Raw genomic sequence first — 24897 nt, 5'->3', positions numbered from 1 at the left:
TCTTTACCTTTATGTACACTGACCCTCAAGCACTGTCCCTTTTCTAAGTAATTTGGATGTATACCCAGTCTTCACCGAGTGAGAACAATCACCAAACTAGAAAACTCATCTCCATATGCTAATAATCATTATATAACTATACAACTAAAACATGGGCAAAATTATGAAATAAGTTTCATGTAACAACTTAAGAGACAGATGGTATGTTGTGTTGAATAAAAATGCCTACTCATATTGTAAACCGAATATGATTGCTTCCAAGGAGTAAGGTTTTTGGGTTCACTGAGCCTGTACCAATGGAACAGACTTATCAGAACTGATTCATTTTTTTTCAAACATTAATATTTAGTTTTTCTTCAAGAAAACTTTAGAAACAACTGCAGTACAGCAGCTTTTCATATTTTCACCAACACCACCAGCTTTCAAATATTCCACCAGTTTTTGAAAAAAAAAAAAAAAACAAAAAACAACAACAACAAAAAAAACAAACTTCTGGGGCTAGAGAGATAGTAGAGCGGATTGGGTGCTTGTTTTGAATGTGGCTGACCCAAATTAGATCCCTGGGATTCCATAAGTTTCCCCAAGTACAGCCAGGAGTAATTCTGGAGTGCGGAGTCAGGAGTAACCCATGAGCATTGCCAGGTGTAGCCCCCAAACAAAAACAAAACTAAACAAAAATTTGCTTCTGGAAGTTTAAAATAAATTGATCAGTAAATGGAATTTTCCTCTGTAGGTTTTAATTATGTTTTCTTATCCTATTATGAAAAACAAAACTCTCTGGAGCCAAAAAGAAATGCTTTCAAGGTGAAAGAAAGCATACAATGAAGTAATTTATAAAGTTACCATTTACATTTTGTATCACTCATCATCTGAGGACAGAATAGCTGTGGTTTTTGCTGGTAAGCTTAAGGGCTTAACTGTAAGAGGAAGTTTTCTGGAAAATTGTATGGAATAAATTCTCTAAATTTTATAGGAAAATATTATACAGGACTCTTACATTGCTCAAGATCTAGTTTCCTAATAGTTTTTGAAAGCTGTTGACTTTTAGAAATGAACATGTTGATCTGGGCGTAAGGGAGGAGGATATGCAGAAAACAGAAGAGATGCCAATTCACAATGCAGCAGGCAATTAATTAACAAGAGTCGTGCTCCTTGAAACATACGATTGAGGAGATCTGATAATCTCACAATGACAGAAGATGTATTTCCTCCAAGTTACTTTTCTGGTGTGATTTTTCTTCCAGAATTAAATCAATGGGTGAGATGCTTGGGGTAAGGCAGTGCTTCTCAAAAAATGGATACATTTCCTCCCCTGGAAGTATTTGGCAATATCTGGAGATATTCTGATTGTCATAACTGTGCAAAGATGTCTTATTGGCATCTAATGGTCAGAAGTCAAGGATGCTGCTAAATATCTAAACATTTTATAGTGCAAAGGATAGGACCATTCAATTATCCAAAGATGTCATTACTGCCAAAGTTCATACACACACACACACACACACACACACACACACACACACACACACACATCTCCCTCAGCTCCCATACCAGTCAGAATCAGTGTTATAAAAACTACCCAGACAAAGATGTAGTCTTCCTAGATGTAGTCTAGTAAGTTAGTCACAGGGAGAGAAGATTCCAGTTTTGCATTGAGCCAGCCACACAATAAGACTGGTACTGAAAGAACAGATATATGGAACACTTAAAAACATGATAAGATTCATTAGTTCATTTACTCACTTAGCAAACCTTTGAGCATGTTCAAGGCAGGTGTGACAATACATGGTAAACACAACCAAATCTTGTGTCTGTCTTCGTAGAGCGTTATTAGAGACTATAAAGGTTACTGAAAAGAGGCCAGTGTATGAAGACTTAGCAAATGTACATTATTGAGGAACATTTACATAGTGGCTTGAAAAGCTTAGACCTATGTGTGTAATCAATCTCACTTGAACCACAGGACATATCTCTCAGGGTAGGCTATGTACCCTTTTCAGAAAGGTTTAAAAATGGGCTCAAGGTCACACTTTGTAAATGGCAGTGCTAAAACTTCAGCCAAGGGGCTGGAGAGATAGTACAGTAGGTAAAGTACTTGGCTTACACACAGCTGACCTGGGTGCTAGACCCAGCACAGTACTTGGTCCTCCCAGCTCTTCCAGGAGTATTCTCTGAGCACAGAGCCAAGAGTATGCCCTGAGCATTGCTGTGTGTAACCCCAAACCAAAAAAACTGAGCAAAAAAAAAAAAAAACTTCAGTCACGTAACACCTCTGAAGTCTCAATTGCATTGTTCTATGGAGCGAGGATACATACTACTATTTGATTTGATCTGGAATTTCTTCTGATCCTTACCAATCACACAGGTACAAAACCTTTCCCTTATATATGTATATGTACTATAAAAAGCACTAGTCTTCTTCATCTCCTAGTCTTCTCCATCTCCTTGCTTACATGCTACCTAGGAATTATTTTCCAGTTGTTTCATGTCTATATGCTTTGTATTTCTAATTAGATTGTAAACTCCTGACCTGCAGGGACCAGATCTTCATTTCTTTTGCAACCTTTTGCAGTGTTGCAGTCACCCAATAAATGCCTGCTGCTGTGTGAATGAACCTGTAGAGATAAAAATGCTTTATGGTATTCCCGTTTATTGGTTTCACGCTTTTATTTCTGCTCTGTGATAGGACTGTACATTATAAGCTTCTAGAGGGCAGAGAAAATGGCTTGGTGCTTTCCTTACACTCAGCAGGCACCATGCAAAATTGGATCCTTGCATGCCTTTTTTTGATGATACTCTGGATAATATTAGCGCACGGGAGCGTTTTTTGTGTGTCTATGGTTGTTGGCTCCTTTGCTGCGGGGAATGTTCCCTCCTTCCCATTGTAAACTCCCATGGCGCCTAGGACAGGGCTAGATCGCTGCAGAATCAGCAGCTCCTCCCCCGACCCCTGCCCGCCCTGCATATTTTTTATTACTAAGGAGGCCGACTGAGAAAAATGGTTAAGGCTGCGTGATCCCAGACCTTGCAAGGAAAAGAAGCAAAGTGGCGGGGGGGGGGGGGGGGATCTGGAGCAGGTCGGAAACGGTCGGGATGAGAACGCACCGGGTTCTGTCTGAGAAGGCAGCCCCAGTCTGGCCAGCGGGACTGCGAGCCGCGCGCCGCCCGCAGTCCCGGGGCCCGGGAAGGCAGCCCCGCCGCCCGCCCTCGCCCCGCGCGCCTCCTGGAGCTGTCCAGACGGCCCCGCCCGTGCCTACCTGGGCACTCACCCGCGCCGCGCCGCGCCGCCTCTCCTCCTCCCACCCCGGCCGCGAGAGCCCGGCCCGGCCCGCCGCCTCCCCGCCCGCAGCCTCCCGGGCCGAGCCAGACGGCGCGGGGCGCGCCGGGGGCGGCACGGTCAGGCTCGGCGGGGCTCGGCGGGCTCGCCCCCGGCCGGGGCGCCTGCAGGGGGCGCGGGGACGGCCCCGCCCCGCCGCCTTCCCTCTCCCTCCCGGCTCCCTGGATCCGCGCCGGGAGGAAATGATGTGTTGCTGCCTGGTTAATCACAGCTCCAGACACTCATTGGCCGAGCGCTCCGCAGCCACTTCCTCCTCCTCCTCCTCCCGCTCCTCCCGCTCCGGCTCCTGCTCTTTGCAGCCGCCGCCGCCGCCGCCGCCGCCGCAGCCTCCCCCCTCCGCGCTGGGGGAACTTTTCTACTCTCCGTGACCGTCTCCCCCACCCAACGCCTCCTCCCCGCGGGCAGTCCCCCCACCCCCACCCGATTCCCTGATCCAGCCCCCAGCCCGTCCGCCCGCCCCGCCCGCAGCCGTCCTTCCAGCCCGTGCCGCGGCGCCTCGGGAAGTTTATTCCGCCCGCCCTCCTCCCCTTCCTCCTCCTCCTCCTCCTCCTCCTCCTCCTCTACACTCCGCCTCCCCTCCCTCCCCCGGCTCTTTCCCCGGGGTGGCTGCCGCTGCCGCCGCCGCCGCCGCCGCCAGCCTGCTGCTCCTTCCTCGGCCATCCACGCCGGCCGGGGAGCTGGAAAGCCCCTGGCCCCACGCAGCGCTCCGCTGCGGCCGCTGCTCGGGGCCGGCTGCCCGCCCTCGGCCCCGCAGAGTTCCGGGCTCCCTCGCCGGCTGCACCGCCCCGCCCCGCCCCGCGCCGACCTGCAGCGCCCGGCTGGCTCGCACTCCGCCTCCCTGGGCTCAGCCCCCGGCCGCCGCGGGACCAGAGGTGAGGGCAGGTCGCCGACCGCGTCGGCCCGAGCCGGGAGGACGGAGGGCGGAGGGCGCTGCGCCCGGGAAGAGTCGGGCACCGGGGCGGGTGGGCGTCCGGGTGCCACCCCCTCGCTTTCATTCCTTTCTACCCTCCGCTGGATCCACGCTCCAGTGTGTGTGTGGGGGGAGCAGCCTCCGAGCACAACTGTCTTGCTTTGGGCCTGAACTGCTGGTGGGATATGGGAGAGGACCAGAGGGTTGGAGTGGCGGCGGTGATGGGGAGGGGGGGGGGTGTCCCTGGCTCCTTGTGTATGTGTGTTTGTGTGTCTGTGTGTGTCTGTCTCCGTGTGTGTACGCGGTGAACTCCTTTAGGCAGTGCGCTTCTGACTTGTAAATCGATCTGAACCAGTGCCGGGGCCCCCGAGGCTCACCTTCTTGGCTGAGCCTGGTCGAGAGTACAAGGGATGGAGTGGATCACCCCCACCCTCAAAATATCCCATCTCTTCCAAGAGGAATTTTCTGGTGGAGAGAGAGAGAAAGAGAGAAGAGAGAGAGACAGAGAGAGAGAGAGAGAGAGAGAGAGAGAGAGAGAGAGAGAGAGAGAGAGAGAGACAGCCAATAAACTCTGCTCAACTCCCTCCTCCCTCCGTTCTTCCTAGCTGCAGTTTCAAAAAGCTTCAAAGCCAGGAATGTGGGATTCATCTTCCGATCCCCAGAAGGCAAATGTGGTTACAGATGTTGCACGGTACTTTGCCAAGTTTAAAACCCTTCCCTCAACGCTGGAACCAAAACAGTGAGCCTCGAACCAGGGGGGCGCTGAAGGAGAGCTGTAAGCCTCCAGACACCCCGAGGGAATCTGGTTCAAGACCCTCCCCCCCAAGCTGTCCAGTTTGTGCCAGCTATGGGTCACCACCTCTCTCTCCCGCCCTTGTCTCTCCCCTTCTCTCTGGGAGCTTTGAAGGCATGGGAGAGAAATTGGAGAGGAAGCTTTTTTTAGGGAAGAAAATATTCCACTTGGTAGCAGAAGGAAAGTCCTATTTAAAAAGTTGTCCTTAGTTTAGCTTTTGGGGAGAAGAACCAGGGAATACAATGGATTTGTTAAATTTATCCAGTTTTCTTGTGTTCCTTTTTCGAGGTGTCTGTGTGTGTGATGAAAATTCAATGGATGACAAAAAAAAAAAGATCCCACGCATGTTTTGTATATATTTGAAAAGAGGTCCTTACGTGGAGACATAACCCGGAGGTTTTAAAGACTCGTGTCCCAGAGATTCAGACTGCTTTGACAGCCCAAGGGGAAGGCGGTGGCAAAAAATAGATACCTCCTACCACCACCTCCCCCAAATCCCCCAAAAAATTCTTCCTGGAAAGGTGGTGTTAAGACGTTTCTGAGTTGGGCAGATCCGAGTGGCGGGCCTTAAATGGAAACACTATAGTATGTCCTGGCACTTGTCTTTCTGGAGGTGGGCGGCTGGCTGGCTGGCTGGGGGCCCAGCTTGGGCAGCCCGCAGACACTAGACTCGTGCTGACCTCAGCCGCTGGCCTTGCCATCAGCCAGCCTTCCAGTCTGCTGAAGTAGGAGACACCCACCTCACCCATCGTACAAATGGGAATGGGTGAAGCTTTTCTCCAAGGCCTGGTCAGGACTTGGCTCACTCTGCCTTTGAGAGCACATCTCTTTGGTGGGGATTCCCTTGTCTTTGTCTTCTGTCCCAGTGTTTAAAAAGGGAAGTTAAAATTGATGCCTTAAGTTGATGGAATTGCATGTTGGACCATAGCTTTTAGACTGCTTCCTCCCATGCCAAATGTTCAAAGGCACTGAGTGATTTTGAGATAAATTATGGATAACAAGGAATGAAGGGCTGGGATGAACAAAGATTAGATTTATGTTCCTTTCTGGTCTTATAGGTGATTTTAACTTGAAATGGGAGAGAGAGAGGTTTTACATTAATTGTGATGTAGGTAGTAGATTTACAACTTTTGTGCCTTGGAAGAGTGTGGTTATTTGAACCTGAGTTTCTTGTTAGCTCTAAGGATGTTGAAAGAGTATGAAGCATTTGGAGTAAAGGAGGAATAGCTATATTCAAGAAATGCAATTGATTTCACAAGTGAGGAACTTAATTACATTTGGCAACATTGTGATTTTTGTAAAGTAGAGATTTACCAGATTTTCTGCATCTTTTCAAGGAACAGATACCAGTGACTGAATTGGTAAATACAGACTAGAGGGTCTACCTTAGATTGCAGTAATCTACAATATTGCACCGCATAATTATTGCAGGTTTTATGACAGTTTTGTTTTCTTTCTTTTTTTTTTTTTTTTTTTTTGCAGAAAAGTTAGGTGCAACCATTATGTTAAGTTTTAAAAACAATTGTTCCAGCATTACTTAAAAATCAGGGTGCAGCGATTATGTGGCGGTGACAATAAGAGGGTAGACCTCTGATGACCATGGTGGTCTTTCTAGGCAAGGTTGGATTGATCTTTGTCTAGTCTTGGGAGGGTGAGAGGGACAAGGCAGAAATGGATGTGAGAAAGGATCCTACTATTCAAGGTCAAGGAGTGAAGATAGAATCAATGCTTCTCTGTGGTACTTGAGGCATAAAGGAGGTGAGACTGGGAGCTGTCCGCTGTCCCTTTTCTGCGGTTGGATCTCTGCATCTTGATTATTTTTAAATGAAGACATCTACCATATATCTCCGAGAGTTATGGGGAAGTAAACTTGAGATGGTGACAAAACCTCTTGCTATGATTTGGATGAATTTAGGGTATGAAGGACTGTGCCTCATAGTACTGCGTGTTTAGCTCCTCACATAAACTTTATTTTATTTTTATAAAACTGCCTATTTTATTCTCTTACTGTCTTACATTAAGAAAACGGGACAAACATAAGTGAGTGGGCCAAAGATGTAGTCAATGATGAAGTTGGGTGGGGCTTGAACCAGGAAGTTGGGGTACTCAAAGATTTATGTTCTTGGTCACTTTTTTGTTTTGTTTTGGGGAGGAAGCCACACTTGGCGGTACTTAGGCCTTATTCCTAGTTCTGCATTCATGGATCATTCTTGGTGAGCTCTGAGGACCACATTGGATGTCAGGGATCAAATGTAGGTTGGCCAAGTGCGAGGTAGGTGCCTTACCGACTATACTATCTGTCTGGCCCCTTCTCTTAGCCTCTTTGCCAATCCATGCCAACCCTTATTATTCAGACACTCATTGCCTCCATGAGTTATCTGTAGCTAAGTTTTACTAGCCTGTTATTTAGTTTTGGGGGAGAATTTGGGCCACACCTGGTGATGCTCAGGGCTATTCCTGGTCCTGTGCTCAGGGCTCACTCCTAGTGGTACTTTGGTAACCATATGGGGGTGCCCAGCTGGGTCAGGTGTATGCAGAGACAAGTGCCTTCCTCCCTTTAATATCTCTTTGACCAAACATAATGTTTTTAAAAGTAGTTTGCTTATAATTTTAAACAATTCACCTTAAAACAATACTAACAATCTTTAAGACACATCTTTTGAAAGGTAACAATATCTTATTGCCATATTTGGAAAGCCATTTTACTTTAGGAATGGGAGGTATAATCTTAAAGATGTAATCATGCGTGTATTGAAAGTCAGAGTCAGGTGATGATGATTTGTCTCTGTATTTGTATGTATGTATATAAATGTGCATGTGTGAATCTATATGTATGTAGGGGTGTGTGTGTGTGTGTGTGTGTGTGTGTGTGTGTGTGTGTGTGTGTGTGTGTGGCAGGGACTTGGGTATAAGGTAGGAAGTTGATACAGAATTAGTGGTATTTTCATTCTTGAATTGAGTGATAGGTTCCTGGTACTGCTTTTATTTTTAGGCTTTGTAATTTACATACATGATACTTTCTTTTTTTTTTTCCTGTATAAAGTTAAGGAAAATTAAACACATAACCATTAGGATAATGGTTACTTGGGGAATATTTCTCTGTACTACTCTGACTATAGACTTAGCTTGGTACTCCTGTGAAATAGACATTCAAGAACTTTTGACTGATTGTCACAGGACCCTGGCTCATCATTTTAAAGCAAGTGATTGTTGTGATACTTAAGTAAGATTGGGGTTTGTTTCTTCTTTTCTTCACTTCAACTCTCATTTCAGTATGATGACTGCAATAAATGCATTGGTTTGCAGAATGGTTTGTCCCAACTATAATTATGGAAGGCACAGGACAGGCTGGACTGAAGCTGCCACTTCTCAATATCACCTTGTCTTATGAGATCTAGTGCTCAGGATATATCGAAGAATGCCCTTGCAAAGTGCTCAAATGCATTTGATTTTTACTCATTGGTAAGTGTGTTACTGTTCAGAGCAGGAAGCTGGTATTTAAGTTAAAGTGATGCCCTGGGTAAAATGTTAAGAGCATTAATCTGGTGAGGCTGGAAAATAAAGCCACCAGAGATTTTATTTGGAGTCCACATAGTCCCCTTCTTTATTTTCTCCTGCAAATATTGGGCTATGTGGCTTTATTCCTGGAAATGAGGATTCCTGGTACAAAATGACTCCTTTGATCCCTTGGAATGAAAACTTTGTGTTTCTTTCTGTGGCCAATTTCAGCTTTCAGAAGAACCAAGTGGAAGAAGTTATTTTTAAAAGAGTTGGCCATAGACCATTCTTGTTTACCATGCTCTTTTAAGAATTAGATGGTACAGCCCGAGGAAGCAGTTCAGTGGTAGTGCACTTTCCTTGCGTGTGAGAGACCCTGGGTTCTATCTTCGGCACAAAACAAATTTTTTCTGCCTGTTGGAAAAGGTATTCAAATTCAAGACTCCTCTAAAGAGCTGTGGTTTGGTACATTATCTAAATCTTTGGTTTAGATGAGAGGTATTATTTTGCTCCCCAAATTAATAAGAGAGCCAGCAACTTTTTAAAGTTAAATAACCTCCCTGCCCCAATATTTAAACAAGCTGTAGAGTTGAATATTATGTGTATGTGTATCAGCATATAGCTTGTACATGGTTTCTGGAAATATGACCTTGTTTTTATGTCTAAAGGCTCCTTCATGATCCACGAGAACTTTGTTTTCCAGAGTCACCACTACTCAGTTGTTTGATTTTTGGGTTTTAGTCTCTGACCAACATTCCAGTTTGCCCAGTAGAGTTGCTTCATTGTTTGCTGTGGGCATTTGGCCTTTATTTCAGTGACTGGAAAGTGACATTAAAATTCAATCTTTACAGTTTTGTGGAGGTTCCTTTTCTCACGAAAGTTGTTTTGGAGGTTGGGATGAGACCAGAGGTTTCATTTTCCAGGTGTGTCCTAATGGTTTTTGAAGAGTTTAGGATTTCATCATGAAGTTGGCTCTTGATTGTTTTCTATCCCAGCATTTTCCTCCGCCCCACTTTTGGGGGTGATCAGATCCATAGGGTTTGGAGTACAGTTACTTTCTGGGTTTGGCCTTTTGAGGTTCTAATGTTTTCTCATGTTCACACCTCCATTCTAGGACTCAATTGGTTTTTTGGAGGGCAAGAACTTAAAGATATTCATCCTTCCATATATTTGTTCCACACAATTTATTCCCCTTCACCAATTTAAGTAGGAATATAGCATTGTCCTCTTGTGCATTGATGTGCTGAGCGGGCACCAGTAACGTCTCCATTGTGAGCCTTGTTACTGTTTTTGGCATATCGAATATGCCACGGGGAGCTTGCCAGGCTCTGCCGTGTGGGCTCTCTGAGAGGGATGGAGAAATTGCACCCGGGTCAGCTGCATGCAAGGCAAACGCCCTACCTGCTGTGCTATCGCTCCAGTCCCACCAATTTAAAACCCTTAAAATTCTTTCACTGAGCTCTTTGAGGAATGATTGTGTCTTATTTATCTTTTGTTTATTTTTGCACCTAACACAATGCCTGGCCCAGACCACACAGACAATAAATTGTTTTTTAATTGCTGAGAGAAAATGAATGGCTGATTGCACATTAGAGGGGCAAATGAGTCCTGTTCTTCACGGATTCACTAGGGATTCATGGAGATGATACCAGGCAGAGCCTTCAGCCTTCCTTAAGGTTAAGTGTGGGAAGCAAGCATTTCAACACATGCTTGAAATAGAAAGGATTGATTTTGATTACACCCTCCCCATTTTTTGGGGTGGGAGATACCTGGTCTTTTTCAGGGGCTCTTGCCAGCAGTATTGTGGATAGAACCCGGGGCCTGCAGTACGCAGAGCCTGTGTTCCAGCCCACTGAGCTGTTTCTCTGGCCTGTGATACCCCTTTTGTGTGCTCGATATTTTATTTTATTTTTTTATTTATTTATTTATTATTTTTTTTTGCTTTTTGGGTCACACCTGGCGATGCACAGGGGTTACTCCTGGCTCTGCACTCAGGAATTACCCCTGGCCGTGCTCAGGGGACCATATGGGATGCTGGGATTTGAACCCGGGTCGGCCACGTGCAAGGCAAACGCCCTACCCGCTGTGCTATCTCTCCAGCCCCAATGTGCTCGATATTTTAACTTACACTTATATATTCAACAAGTATGTATTTTTCCATTACATATTTTCTTTCTTGATGTTTGAATTTAAGGGTGACTTCTCTTTTACAGGGAACAGGGAGATAATAGATCAGCTAGTGCTTTTATATTCTGCAAAACAATTCATTTGTGGTAACACATCTGGGGCCCAAAGTCTTGGTGAACCGTCTTCTTTACCTTTCCCCTGTTCTTTCCTGTGTTTGTAGATGGTTGGTAGGAAACAGCGGGGTGGGGGAAGGGGGGCAAGTGCTTGTGTGAGTGCTAGACTGTGGATAACCTCTCTGGATAATGGAAAAAATCCAAAGCCAGCTCTTTTTTGGACAGGTTTTCAGTAATTGACTTTAAATGGATATATCAGGAAGACTTTATTTACTTGAATACTTGATGCTGGACGCCTTGCTTATCCGTGAAAGCCAGGATGGCTTCAGGTAGCGCCTAGGTAATGCGGATGCCATAGTACTAGTTTATCACCATGTTTCTTCTTTGGCTCGTTCTGGAATTACTAAAAATAATATTAGACTTGGGGGCTGGAGCAATAGCACAGCAGGTAGGGCGTATTGCCTTGCACGCGGCCAACTCAAGTTCAAATCCCAGCATCCCATATGGTCCCCTGAGCACCACCAGGAGTAATTCCTGAGTGCATGAGCCAGGAGTAACCACTGTGCATCGCCAGGTGTGACCCCAAAACCAATAATAATAATAATAATAATGTTATTATTATTATTATTAGACTTGATGAGAAATACAGAGAGGTAAAGCTAAGTGGTTGGGTTGATCTTGGTCAAAGGTAGGTATTAGGGTTGGGGTAACATTGAAGTTTGAGAGCTGGTACCAAGAAATAGGTCTGATGAAAAGAATTAGAGATGAAAAGAACCAAAAGCACTTCTGAGAGGTGGAATAAGCTGGTGCAAAAATTTATTTTATCAGCGAGTGTTTGACCCACACTGACTGTGCTCAGGGCTTATTCCTGACCCTGTACTCAGGGGTCACTCTCAGCGATGCTCTGGGGACCTTATGGGGTCCTGTGAGAGTGTGAGGCAAGTATCTTTCCCCCATGCTCTCTCTCTGCTCCTGATGAAATAATTTTAGCCAAGTTTTGAATCTTCCCCAATTGTTGCTATAGATGAATAGTGTTGTGTGCTAGTTGAAAATAGAAAGTGTTTAACCACTGTCCTTATGTGTTATGTTAATATTTGTAAGCAGATATCATCAAGAATGCTAGAGCTTCTGAACTTATGATTTTATGTTAGGGACATTTCTGTTTTATAAAATAGAAGTATATGTTTCTCTTCTGATAAATTTTTATGTGATCCCAGGTGTATAGCTATATAATTTAGATAAACACTGATAACAAATTACAAAGAAATTTATTTTAAAGCAAAGTTTAAAAGAGTTATGTTCAAGAAGCTGGGATATAGAGTGACTCATTTTCCTTTTAAGGGAATGTTTGTCAAATGATAATTCTTAGATGCCTTTTTGAACTTGAAAAACTGAACTATTGTGAACAATAGGAGTAAGAACAAATATCATTTCACCTGAGTATTTTTAAGCAGTACACATTGTATAGACATAAATGTTCCATTTCATTGTTTTAAAAAGTTTTGACTCACACAATGCATTTTGCATCATGACAGTACACATTTGTTCTTGCATATTGAAAATAATGCTGACATACAGGCTTAATAAAACAGTACCTCAATGTTTCCTATTTCATATTACAGTTTTAGTAGAAAATATTCCCTCAAGTGGTTTTATAGTTTACCAAGGGGTTAATCCGCATTTTGAATAAAACTCTTCCAGATATTGTGAAAATTAGATTTGTTTATTATTAATTGAGTAGTTACTAATCTGGATGAGAAATTTTTGTTCCTTTTTGTATGATTTCTGCAGAAAGTCTCTCTCGTACCCCCTCTTGACCCCGCCACCCTATTGTTCTTTCCTTTGTATAGGATAGGGGTCTTCCCTTTTTTCTCTGATCAGATTAAAGTGACTAATATGTACTTTGGACCACCATTGTCATCTTGATCTCAATCACCATCAAATGTTTAGCTACTCAATTTAAACTGGTGGCAGGAGTCATTTAGTTTTCGGTTTTCTAACATTCTACTTGAATGTGATGGTGACTTTTAATAATCAGGGGCATGTCAGGAATGTCTTATAGGTTTTTGTGCATCAAAAGAATAAAGGGTTGTGGGTGAAAATGAACCATACACCTGTGTAGTTCTCATCTACGAAGCAAGTTAGTTGAGGATGCCTCTTGCATTCAAATTTAAGGCTTTGTTTTTGAAGGTGACTGTAGTCTTCAACGTTGTGATCATTCACATCAAAAATTTTCTACCTTACTTGCTTGTCTGTCTTTTTCCATCTTTATTAGTCAATGACTAAAACATTTATCCAGACTATTTGTAGTTTAGTCTGACCATGGAACGTTCAGTAAAACTAAATTGATCTTAAGATACACTCCTGGTAGGGGATTGAAGGATTATCCATCTAACTATAAATGGTAGAATACCCAAGTGTTTTGTTCACAAGCCTTGAAGAGATAAGGATCAACCAATACCTTTGAGGAAGTGGCTGTTTAGCTGCTTTGATAGAGGTACCATTTTGATGTTATCATTTTGAGAGATAGCTTTATGTGTGTAGGTTGCGGAATAGGCAACTTTCCAAATCTTGGAGATGCGGCAAGTAAATAGGAGGTGTTTGACTCTTGTTTAAGAGCCAAATTGTACATGTCATAGTTTTGCACACTTTAATCATGAGAATCAAGACTCTGTGCCTTGAAGGGCAACTTCTTAAAGACTGGCATCAAGGCCCAAGACAACTGAAAGGATCAGCAGATTTTGGTCTCTGATTCTGCACTTCATCAGGCCAAAGTGTTCTGAGTAGAATGACAAGTACTATTAAAGTGGGAGGTTGCCCCCAGAGTTATTTGTTTATGCTCAGCATATATGCTAACTTGCAGATGGTAGTACAAGATCTCACAACAGATCTGGATCGTACAGAGTCAATTAAGGTGCACACCGGAGAAGAAAGGCCCGAAAGGGCAATGCAGAGCCCAGTCTGATTTGTTCAGAAAGCCAGGTGAAGGGACTTGATTCCAAAATCGCATCAAGAAGACAATAATATATGTGTGGGGCACCTTAATCAGGCCCCCTAACTGGCATTCTCTCATTACTAGAACCATTTTATGAAGTGAATGTACTCTCATTGTCTCCATGTTGCAGAAGGAGAGAGAGATTCAGAAGGGGGTTGGAAACTTATCTGTGATCCCGTGTGTGCCGTTTAACCAGGTGGAAGTCTCCATGCCACCTAGCAGCTTGAAGGGCACCTGCTAAAGGTTGAACACTGATGGTTCGGTGCTGACTTCTTTTCACGGTTTTGCAGTGGTGTCCTCTTTGATATTATTCTTAAAGCCCCCTTTTGGAAATGGTTACTGTCCTTTAAATAGGGGGAGATTGCCTACAGAAAGTGTTCAAGTCAGGTGGAAAGATCTGGCAGCACCTGGCCTGTGTTCTTGAGGGAACCTCTTTGCCAGAGCATCCTGAGGTGGTACTGTGCGAGGGCCTTCACGCTGGGGCTGGCTCCATCCCAGTCCCTCCCGTTTCTCCCAGACACTGAGGCCCAGTGTCCATTGCCGTTCAGCCTTTGATTGTTTATCCTCCTAGCTTTGCCTCCTGTATATCTCACCTGCCTTGTCTTTGTCAGCCTAAGCCTGTCCAACCCCTGGGATATAGCTTTCTGTTGGCCATAGATGGTTAGTCTGGTTGTAAGCGTAGATACCCAGATGCTAAGGGGACACAAGAGTGGGTGAAATTAGTGTTTCAGCTTTGGGTTCCAGAAGCAGTAGGTCTTCATGAATCATTTATTTATTTATGTTTTTGGAGAGGGCAGATTGACTTGAGGGGTAAAGATATCTGACTTTGAGAATCTGGGTGGCTGGGGAAGAAAGTTGATCCTTAAAGAAAATAGGGGCTGCAGAGAGAGCTCACAGGACTTCGTGTATGTGTGGAAGGCCTAGGTTTGACCCCCAGTACTCTAGGATTCCTGCCCCGCACAGCTGGGAACCATACCAGAAGAGCACAGCCACAGAAAGCAGATATAGGGCCAGAGAGATAGCGTGGCGGGTAAAGCACTTGTCTTGGAGGTGGCTGACCCGGGTTCAATCCCCTGCACTGTGTATGGTCCCTGGAACACCACTAGGAGTGATCTCTGAGCCCAGAGCTAGGAGTAAGCCCTGAAGCACAGGCAGTTGTGCCCCCATCCCCCCCCAAAGAGGGGACAATTAAAAACAACCAAAAATACCCCAAATAGACAAAAAAAAAAGAAGAAAGAAACAAGAAAGTGGAAAGTTAGCAGGAGAAACTGGTTTGGGGATAGATTATGGTATTGGATTTGAGTTTTGGTGGAGCAAGCACGAAGGAGGTGTACTTGACTTTTTTTTATTTTAAAGTGCATTGATTTGCAAATAAGTCAGATCTTTAAGAAAATTGCTTAAGTTTAGTGAGGTTTGGAAATATGGTTGGTACTTGGACTACGGTGGCGGTAAGGGTTTGGAGCTGTGAGTTGGTGTTGATATTTGGGTCTGTGGGAACGGATGGAGAGACATTTGGGTTTGTGGGAGGGGGAGGCTGGCTTTTGGAAATGGGAAGAAATAGGCTAAGGTCTAACTGATCAAATAGATCTTCTACAAACAGTTCAAAGTCTCTTATTGACTTTTTTGGGGTCAGGTACCCTATTTTGCAAATAAATCAGATGTTTATCCTAACAAGGGATTTCAATAATTGTTTTCAACTTTTGAACATAGAAACAGACAAATGACTGTTCAGATAATCAAAAGTAGATTGTTTGATGGGTGGGGGTGATACCGGTAACTTTTTCTCATTTCTCTAGGCTTTATTTAGGTGGAAAGAGATACCAACAATCCCAAATTTTTGTAACACAGATGATTGAAAAAGATGGGTGCTGTAGCCCTGAGGAGAAAAAGATGCTAGAAGAGAATGACTGTGCTTGGGATTTTATTTTTTACTTCAGTTAATTTAGAATGAAATGTTCTTTTAAATTCATATGAGTTTTATTTTTATTTATTTTTTTATCTTGACTTGTTTGCTTAGGATTATCTCCAGTTTACTCTTACTTAATCAGAGAGGTCCACCTTAGCTGCCTCTCCTCTCCCCTTTGGTTCTCATTTGATCCTTAAAGGGTTGTGTGTTGTAGCCCTTCAAGTTGTGAAAATCTTCCTGGTAGGCCTGTCTTTTGTTCTCATAGAGATTTTTGGCTTTGACATTTCAGTCACCATTTGGTCATATGACTGTTTTTTCTTTTTTGTTAGTGCTTTTTTTTTTTAAATGAAATCGTATTTTAATTTTAAATTTATAGATAGCACTATTCTTTACATGTCCATATTAACATAATTGCCTATTAAGTTTTCCCTAAAATGTGTGCTCTGTTATTCAAATTTAAAATCATTTTTATTTGTGGTGCTCAGTATCATGTCTAGGGCCTCTCACATGCAATCTAAATTTTTCTACCTCTAAGCTGTATCCCCACCCTTATGTTAAGATATTGTGTGCTTTGAAAATGATGTTATAAAAGGAGTACTCCTTAGTATAAGAATGGTATGAAGTGAAAAGTAACTTTTGTTTCCAGCTTTCTACTTTCCCTTCTTGAAGAAAACCTATTATTAAAACTAATTATATATTCTTCCAACAATAGTCTGTGGATTTACAAACATATGCAAATGTGTTTCTCCTGTATGTTTTACATCTTTGTGCACATTTTAGTTCTGTACCTGGCTTTTTTCACTTAACAGTTATCTAGAAAATTTTTTCCCTATCAGTAGGAACAGACTTTCCTCATTCTTTTGAAAAGTGATTCCATTGTGTGACTGTATTCTACTTTATCTAACCATTCTTTTACTTGTTCCGTATAACGTTCTGTGTTAACAATGTTACTGGCTTTGAACTACTAACCTGATTAATAGGTGTTCTTGTAGATCTATACTTAATATATATGGGGGCAGTTATGAAAGATTGGAAACACAGATTCAAAGCATATTTATATTTAATACTCATTCATCCATTCATTTATTTTTAATAAACGTTTTTTTTAATACACCCAGCAGTATTCAGGGTTTATTCCTAGCTCTGTTCAGGGTGCCATATATGGTGCCAGGGATCAAATTGGGGTTGGCTGTGTGCAAGGCAAGTGCATTTATACATGTATTATCTCCCTGGTCCTGGGTATTTATATTACAAATGACCATAAAGCTTGTACTAGGAATTGTGTGTGTGCATGTGCGTGTGTGTGTGTGTGCGAGCGCGCGTTTGTGCGCGAGCGGGCTTGCACACCCACGCACATGCCATATTTGATGGGGGCCCATATCTGGGGCTTCTGGATGCAAGACGGATTTGAATTCTTTGAGCCATCTCTCTGACCCCAGAAATTGGGTTTTTGTTTTATTATGGGACAGCGTAGCAGGTAGAAATGAGAAAGGAATGCATAAGACACTGATACAAATCTGTTCTCTGGTGTAAGCCAATTTTATGGCCCAAGAAAGTCCCTTTTTGATTTCTTTTCTCTTTTGATTCGCTGGTTTCGGTGGTACTTCTCTTTCTTTAGCTATCAAGAAGAACGTAGAGTCAGCTATTTTTAAAGTTTGGTAACTTGTTCATTCTTTTTGTCTCTCTCCATTTTTGGCCATTCCAGTAAGTGGAATTTGATTTTTTATTTTCCCTGTGTAAGTTTGATTCTATGAAAACCTGTGTCTTTGGAAACCTTGCTAACCACAGCTTTACTTTGATTGTTTTAAAGCACCGTGTCTGGTTTGTGCTTTATTTTAAAAGCAGAGCTAATATGGCTGGTTATCTTTTTTCTTTCCTTTTTTTTTTTATGGTGAGTGGTAAGTAGGCATTTAGTGACCAAGAAATTCATATCGTCAGCTTTTTTATTATTGATCAAGAATTGAGGCAATGGATTTTTAGACTTAAGGAGAAAAAGTTTTATTTTATAAGAGCTTTGAGGGAAAAACCAATAGCCCATGATAGACAGTCTTTAAGAAACAGCAAAATTTTATTTATGACTTTGGAGCAAGCCAGAATAGTCAGCATTTGATCTTTCAAAGTATTTTGTAACAAGAGAGTAAAATAGGAAATCGTTGGGAATTTTAAGGTATTTACCAGAATATTTTAATATGATAGTTGGATTTCCTGATGGTTTCAATTAGATGCAGGTACTTGTTTATTCATTTAGTTGGGTTTGGGGGCCATACCTGGCAGTTCTCAGGGGCAATTTCTGACCATATGTCAAGTGACTATGTGGAGTATTGTGGGTTGAACTGGGGTTGGCCAGTTCTCTTGCAAGACAGAGTGCCTTGATCCTCTGCACTAACTCTCTGAGCCTATTTATTTTCAAAGTGTTATTTATGTATGTCTGCAGTACCAGGGATTAAACCTAGGGCTGTACACATGGATGGCAAGTATTATTTGGCTGAGCTATTTCTCAGCCATTGGGTTTGGATTTTTAAATATATCTAAGTAGAAGACTAGGATGTAGCCCAGCAGTACAACTTGCCATACTATATGTGAGGCTGTGGATTTGGTTTCCAGAACTGGGAAAAGCAATTCTTATCCAAGAACATAAAATTTAATATTAAATTCACCTTTATGCCTTGTATATAACATTTTTCTTTTCCTTTTCCTTTAGGTTTGTCTGTCTCAAAATTAGTAACATACTTGAACTTTGTATTTGGAAAGACTTGGAAATTTTATATCGCTAATAAAAATATGATTTCCCTGGTATTGCACCGCACCCACCCCAAAAAGGGGAAAGAAGCAGATGTTCTTTGATAATGTTTATATACACAAAAATAATGTTATATAATCACTAAAGATACTATGAAGTGAATTTCCAGGGACTTATTGCACTTTACAAGTTGCCTGCTCTGGTGGGGGGAGGTGGTGTAACGACCTAGTGCACATACTTTTTGTGACAGAGACCAAGTTGGATCCTGAGTACCAACTGGGTTCCCAGGTGCTTCCAGGAGTCTTGCGACCTCCCCCCGCCCAACCCCCCAATGACTTGCTGGTATGGCTTTTCCCTCTCACCTCTTCAAATTTCCTTCTCAAGCTGTAGAGATTGGTCAAGTGGTGAGTTCTGTCCTAGCTTCGTATGGCTCCCTGAATACTGCTTTGTGTAGCTCCTATACATCACAAAGAGATTTTGATGGGGTAGTCTATCTAATTAGATCTTTGCTACTTATTTATATCTTGCATATATTATTACATATACAGTATATGTATCTGTGGGGTAAATATCAAGGTGAAGAGGGACGGTCACCTGTTTGGTTTCCTCCGGGTGTGGTATCTTGTGTCTAGGGTGTTAACTTGCATGCAGAAATTTCTGGAAAGAATATTATAGAGGTGGTATAAAACAACAGTAAGTAGAAAAATCAGTTCACTGGAACTAGAATGTTTCTATACATAAAAGTTATGTTCAGTTTTGTGAACACAGGCATCAACGGTACAATTCCAGATTTGCAGTTGGAAACACGAATTTAGAGAAGAAAAAGGTTGGGTAGGCTGTACACTAGAATATTAAGGCTATCATCTCTGGGCTGTGGGCCCTGCATAATTTTGAAGAGAAAAATCTTTAAATACAAATGAGTGAAGTAAATATTGGATGATTCTGTCACCTCAATAATGTATTTTAGCCTTTTGGCGTTAAAGGTGGTCACCTCACCTAAAATGATGTATGACTATACCATGGCCTTTTCTCCTTTTAAATAAAATGTATCGTATCTCTGTGGTGTGACAGGTTTTATGTCTACTTTAGGATTAAATTATGATCTGAGAGTTGCACTTTTAAGAAACTGGCTTTAATTTCACATCAGCTGAAGTTAAAGGGTAGTGAAAGTATATTAGATCTGGTACAAGTGTCTAATTATAATTATTGACACATTTTCAAATGTTCTCTTAAGTGTGATACATTGCCCATGATTTTGACAGCTGTGACTACATTAAACCTGCTGGAGTACTCTTTTCACAAAGGTTTGTTTAAACTTAGGATTGTCAGAAGAATTCTCCTTAAAGTAGATGAACACAGATTTAGAGGTCAAATGGTGTTTCATTTCCCACTGTGCCTGGTGATTTTCATCTATTAAATGTTAATCAGAAGATTATCTGGATTTAACTTTCATTTCAAGAAATCTAGGAACTTTATTATTTTTTACTGTATGAAAATAGGTGATGATTATCATTTGCGATTTGATTTTCTGCAGTGTTATCATGGATTCTGTTTTGTTTTATTTTGGGTTTAATTTCTTTTTGGGGGGGGGTCACATTTCAGTGGTGCTCAGGGGTAACTTTTCTCTGTGCTCAGGGGTCACTCCTGGTAGTGTTTGGGGGATCATGTCTAGTGGTGGGGATCAGATGGGGTTTGTCTGCATACAAGGCAAATGCTTTAACCCTGTCCAATCTCTCTGACCCATAATATAGATTTCTTCTTTTTCTTTACTGAGGTTCTGGAATCACAAAATTTGACAGCAACACACTTAATTTTGCATAACTACATTGTTTCTGGAAATCTCCTGAAGTCAAATTCTTGCCTTTTCTCCTATGTGTGGCCACTTCTTCCTCCTGTATGGAATTGTTGAGTGGCGGGCTCTGGGAATAGAAAGCCCAGAGAGTTTACCCTGGGAGAGGCCGAAAAAGAAATAGCCGAGATACAACCAACAGAACAGAGCACCAGAATGGAGCTCTAAACATCAATAAAGTTGGGTTGTACAGTTCTGAGAAGGCATTACAGATCTCTCAGGGGAATGATGCTTTCTGTATCTTGAAGGTCAAGTAGTAAGTTAGCAAATGGGAAAGAGCCTTGGAGGCACAGAGGCATATAGGAAGGAACACAAACTTTAGAACTGAATGCCACCAGGGCCCTGCTACTGGAAAGTGTGGTATTTAGATAAGCAGTAATGAGACCTGCTGTCACTACGCATAAGACTCTCAAGCCCACCCTTATTCAGCTAAATAGGAATCAGCATTCCAACTCTATGTCCAGGTAATTTAGTGCTTCTAAAACATGGGAACACAGGGGGCTAGGAAGCAAAGAAGTGGTAAAGTTGGGAAAGTTAGACACTCCACCTGCTAACAAACTTGAAATGATTTTTAAAGCCCAGGATTGCTAATGGGCTGGTGCGCTAGCACAGTGGGTAGGGTGTTTGGCTTGCATGCAGCCGACCTGGGTTTGGTTCTTCCGTCCCTCCCGGAGAGACTGACAAGTTACCGAGAATATCTCGCCCGCATGGCACTGCCTGGCAAGCTAACCTTGGCATATCCAATATACCAAAAACAGTTAACAACAAGTCTCAAAATGGAGACGTTACTGGTGCCTGCTTGAGCAAATTAATGAGCAACGAGGTGACAGTGACAGGATTGCTAATAAAGAAGGGCCATTATCAGATTTATCTGGAAACAGATTTGAGGCAACATCTAACAAGGCGTTGCTTGAAACCTCTGTTATCAAGTGTGCCACACAAAAAGTTCCACAAATCAGATTGAGAAATGCAGGATGTACGTGATGTTTCTCCTAGATAAAGTAAGTGACCCTAGTATATTGGACGTTTGAAAAGTCAGCATTGAGGAAAGTTATTAATTTAATAAATTTTTCTAGGCGATCCCTGAGGTCTTTTAAGTTTATTTCTCAGTGGAACCCTTTGTAGCCACATAGCTGTTATCACCCCAGGGAGAGTGGGTCGTGTGTTTTGCAGAACAGGCTTTGGGAAATGGGAGCAGTCATTCTCAAACTTCACACCTGCTCAAGGTGATCAGCAGTCTGGGTTGGCCTGGATCGGAGAGCCCTCCTAGGATGCTCGGCCCCCAGTGTGGGCATCCTTGGCGGGCCAGAATGAATTGCGTCCTGCCTGTCCTGCCCATTTTCTGTAAAGATGTCAGTAAGTCCTGCTGCCTGTTTTCTGTAAAGATGTCTGATTACTTCATTTTCTTTAGATGGGCTCAGCTTTTTCCCTTAGATGTCTGTTTCATTTTCATTCTAATGGAGCCTTTCCCAAAATCTGGGTAGGAAGCAGCTGGAGACTTTCCAGGCTTGATTCCTGTTGCCACCCCCATGAGACTGATTTCATTGGTCTGGGATTTATCCTGGGAGGTGGAATTTTAGAAACTCCCCAGGTCATCCTAACTTGCACGACAGTTTGTTCAAAACTTTTGTACTTCTGGAAAAAAACAATTCCTTCCTTCCTTCCTTCCTTCCTTCCTTCCTTCCTTCCTTCCTTCCTTCCTTCCTTCCTTCCTTCCTTCCTTCCTTCCTTCCTTCCTTCCTTCCTTCCTTCCTTCCTCCCTCCCTCCCTCCCTTCCCCCCTCTCTCCCTCTGCCCCTCAGTCATTCTGTTCCTCACTCCCTCCTTCTCTCTTTCCTTTCTTTGAAACTAAACCTGGTGTGTGCTCTGGGAATCATACATGATACTTGGTATCAGACCACTTGCCACATGCAAGGCTTAACCCCTGTGCTATCTCTCTTCCCCTGGAAATACAATCTTGATATGCAACGTACAAATGTTATTTAGTGCTGGAGATAAAGCACAGGGATAAAGGTCCTTGCCTTGCACTCTGCTAACCCTGGTTCTATCTTTGGCATGTCAGACGGTCCCCTGAACACTGTGGGGAGTGATCCCTGAGCACAGAGACAGGAGTAAGCCCTGACTGAGCTCAACTGAGTGTGGCCCCAAACAAAAACCAAAATAATTTTAGCAAGTACTAAAAATAACCATTAAAAAGAAGGAAAAAAATGTTATGTTGGGATACTCCCACTACATATGTAAGATGTACAACTTACACATTTTGGGCAACGCTCGTGGGAGCAAGAGGGAGCAGCAGTTAGACCAAGAAACAAGGCTGCATGTTAGTTAGTGACGCTTGCTTGGACAGAGTGGTGGCAAGTCCTGTGCTGTTCAGGAGGTGGAGCTGAGTCGCTGTAACCGATCTTATCTGTGGGGTTGGGTTCAGGGAGAAGAGGGAGAGGAGGCCTATCTTCCGTGGAGGTGGCTGGTGATCACCCAGCAGAACAAGGCCGAGTAGGGAATGCTGGCCGGAGTCAGGATCCTCTGACAGGTTTGCCTGGGACCCTCCCCGCGTGACTGAAGAGTCTCGCGCTCAGAAGGTGGGACTGCACTGGGGACGGTGGAGCACCGCTGCAGGTGGGGGTTAGTGCTCTGGGGTGGAGGTGGGGTGGGAAAGGGCCACCTGTCTCAGGGTTCAGTGCAGGGAGCTGGACCCTCAGAGGAGATGTGGAAACAGTCGGGGGTGTAGGAGACTGCCTTCCTCCGCCTGCCAGTGGAAGGGAAGGTTCCTCGAGGGAGGCTGGGAGCCAGGCACAGAAGGGCTGACTGGAGTGCAGTGTTTCTCAGCCTGGGGAGAGATTCCATGGGGGGCCAACCGGTAGGACAGGGGGGCCACAGGAAGGAAACAGTGATGAAAGGGGGACTGGAGTTGGGTAAAGTGGAGTTGCCTTTGGTTTGTGTTGGTGATGAGGACCCCAGTAGTCACGTCAGTGTATGTTTAGCATGAGGGAAGAATGAGGTTATGTTGGGTTGACATCTAGAAGTTGATTTGAGCTGATGACTCTCGTTAGAAGCTCTTTTGTCATGGGCGGGGCCACAGTTGGTTGTACTTGGGACCATATGGTTTTGCGGGTCAAACCTGGGACTTCAGCCCTACTTTTCTTCATGCAACCCACACTTTAATCCTGTGGGCTGTGCCCCTACCTCCTCACCCATTATCTAGAGTTTCAGTGGAAGACAAAGTCTGGGATAGTTTGGGCTCTTGGGGAATAAATTTGTATTTGGGGCAGATTCTTTCAACAAGGAAAAAGATGATACGGAATGGTCAGGTATTCACAGGAAAATTGCTTGAATCTCCATCAATCAATTTTTCTCTCAAATTATCGTCACTCACTTTTTCCTCTTCTCCATTGCACCTTTGCTTATTATTCCCTGGACACAACAGTGTCAGTTTCCGAGTTTCTATGTTTGTAAATGTAATTGAAACTATTTTTGTGTGTGTGTGGTGATACGACAGTATATGATTAAGTATTCAACTTTCATTGTTAACTCACTTTTGTGGAGGGCTTACAGCTTTCCAAAGCAACAGTACTTCTTATGTGAGCCTCTTAATAATCTTTGTCCAGAAAGCAAGGCCAAAAGAATACAATTCCACTTTCCTGGAGGAAAAGAAACCCAGAAAGAGCTGTCCAAGATTAATGGCATAATGATTTGCCCCAGATGCATCTTGTGTCCTGGTACAGTGTTAGTTCATTATATATTCAGGGTTATGGGACAGGAGAGATCTCTCCACAAGCTATTCAAGATATGGTTTTATTATTTGAGGAAGGGGAATGATGAAAGGGAAGAAAGAAACATTTGGGCAGGGGAGATCAAAGGACTGGAGTGAATGCCTTGCATATGTGAGGTCCTGGTTTGATTCCCACCACCACATCCTCCCCCTGCCTCCCCACACCAGGAAAACTGGGCATAGTACATCCTGATGGTCTCAACACTGCAGGGTTTCAGCAGCATGGAATCCCTAGCACTGGCATTGAGCTGTCTGGCCTGGTTGACATAATATTGCTGGGACTAGTTCCTTGGTCCCTTGGCCCCTTCCAAAACAATTAGAATCGGATAATTTAAGGAAACAGATCAGAGGTTTTGAGTGAGCAGGAAAAAACTTGAAAGAAATCCGGAAGGAGTCACTCAGGGGGACACTGAAAAGATGTGGAAACACTTTTGAATAATACATCTGTGGGAAAATAGGGTGAATCTGGAGTAATTCAAATGTGATGATGTCTTAGAGGGAGAACTGCAGGCCTTTTCCAACCTTAATTGTAGCCACAGGACAAAAAAGATGTTCTTGTACTTTTTTCTATCTCTGCTCAGGGCTGGTAGTGTATACTCTCTTTTGTCTAGTACTTCAGACTACAGGAAAATGATTTTTTTTTTTAAGGGATGGAGAAGTGGTTCAGTAGGCTGGAGCACATGCTTTCAGGTACCCCTGGTTTGTTTCCAGCGCCCCCCAGATAGCAAGTCAGGAATTGTACCCCTCTTCTTCTCTTGCCCCCAGCACCACCAAAATCAAAAACAAATTCAATTTTTACAGTTTTTTAACGTGAGGAAGAGGAACAGGAATTTGACACACACCCCCTTTTCCACTTACGGT

The 24897-nt window shown here is 43.2% G+C and overlaps 2 protein-coding genes across 4 annotated transcripts in view; one reads left to right on the top strand and one right to left on the bottom strand.

Moving 5' to 3' along the window:
- Positions 1-3997, bottom strand: part of LOC129399864 (uncharacterized) — a 153990-nt gene extending 149993 nt beyond the window's left edge. Inside the window, exons 1-2 of the mRNA XM_055121244.1 lie at positions 3928-3997; positions 3258-3548 (exon numbers count right to left, since the gene is read on the bottom strand). Of these exons, the coding sequence (XP_054977219.1) occupies positions 3258-3548; positions 3928-3997 (361 nt within the window). The remainder of the gene's footprint in view (positions 1-3257; positions 3549-3927) is intronic.
- Positions 3799-24897, top strand: part of ACVR1 (activin A receptor type 1) — a 139102-nt gene continuing 118003 nt past the window's right edge. The window contains exon 1 of one of the 3 annotated variants that reach the window (XM_055123059.1): positions 3799-4209. The gene's annotated coding sequence lies outside the window, so the exon portion shown is untranslated. The remainder of the gene's footprint in view (positions 4210-24897) is intronic. The other 2 variants (XM_055123056.1, XM_055123057.1) reach the window with 2 other exon arrangements.

This window comes from Sorex araneus, chromosome X (genome assembly GCF_027595985.1).
Source record: "Sorex araneus isolate mSorAra2 chromosome X, mSorAra2.pri, whole genome shotgun sequence".
Classification (NCBI taxonomy): Eukaryota; Metazoa; Chordata; class Mammalia; order Eulipotyphla; family Soricidae; genus Sorex; species Sorex araneus.
The sequence above is the reverse complement of the archived record's forward strand: the minus strand, read 5'-3'. Positions and strand labels throughout refer to the sequence as shown.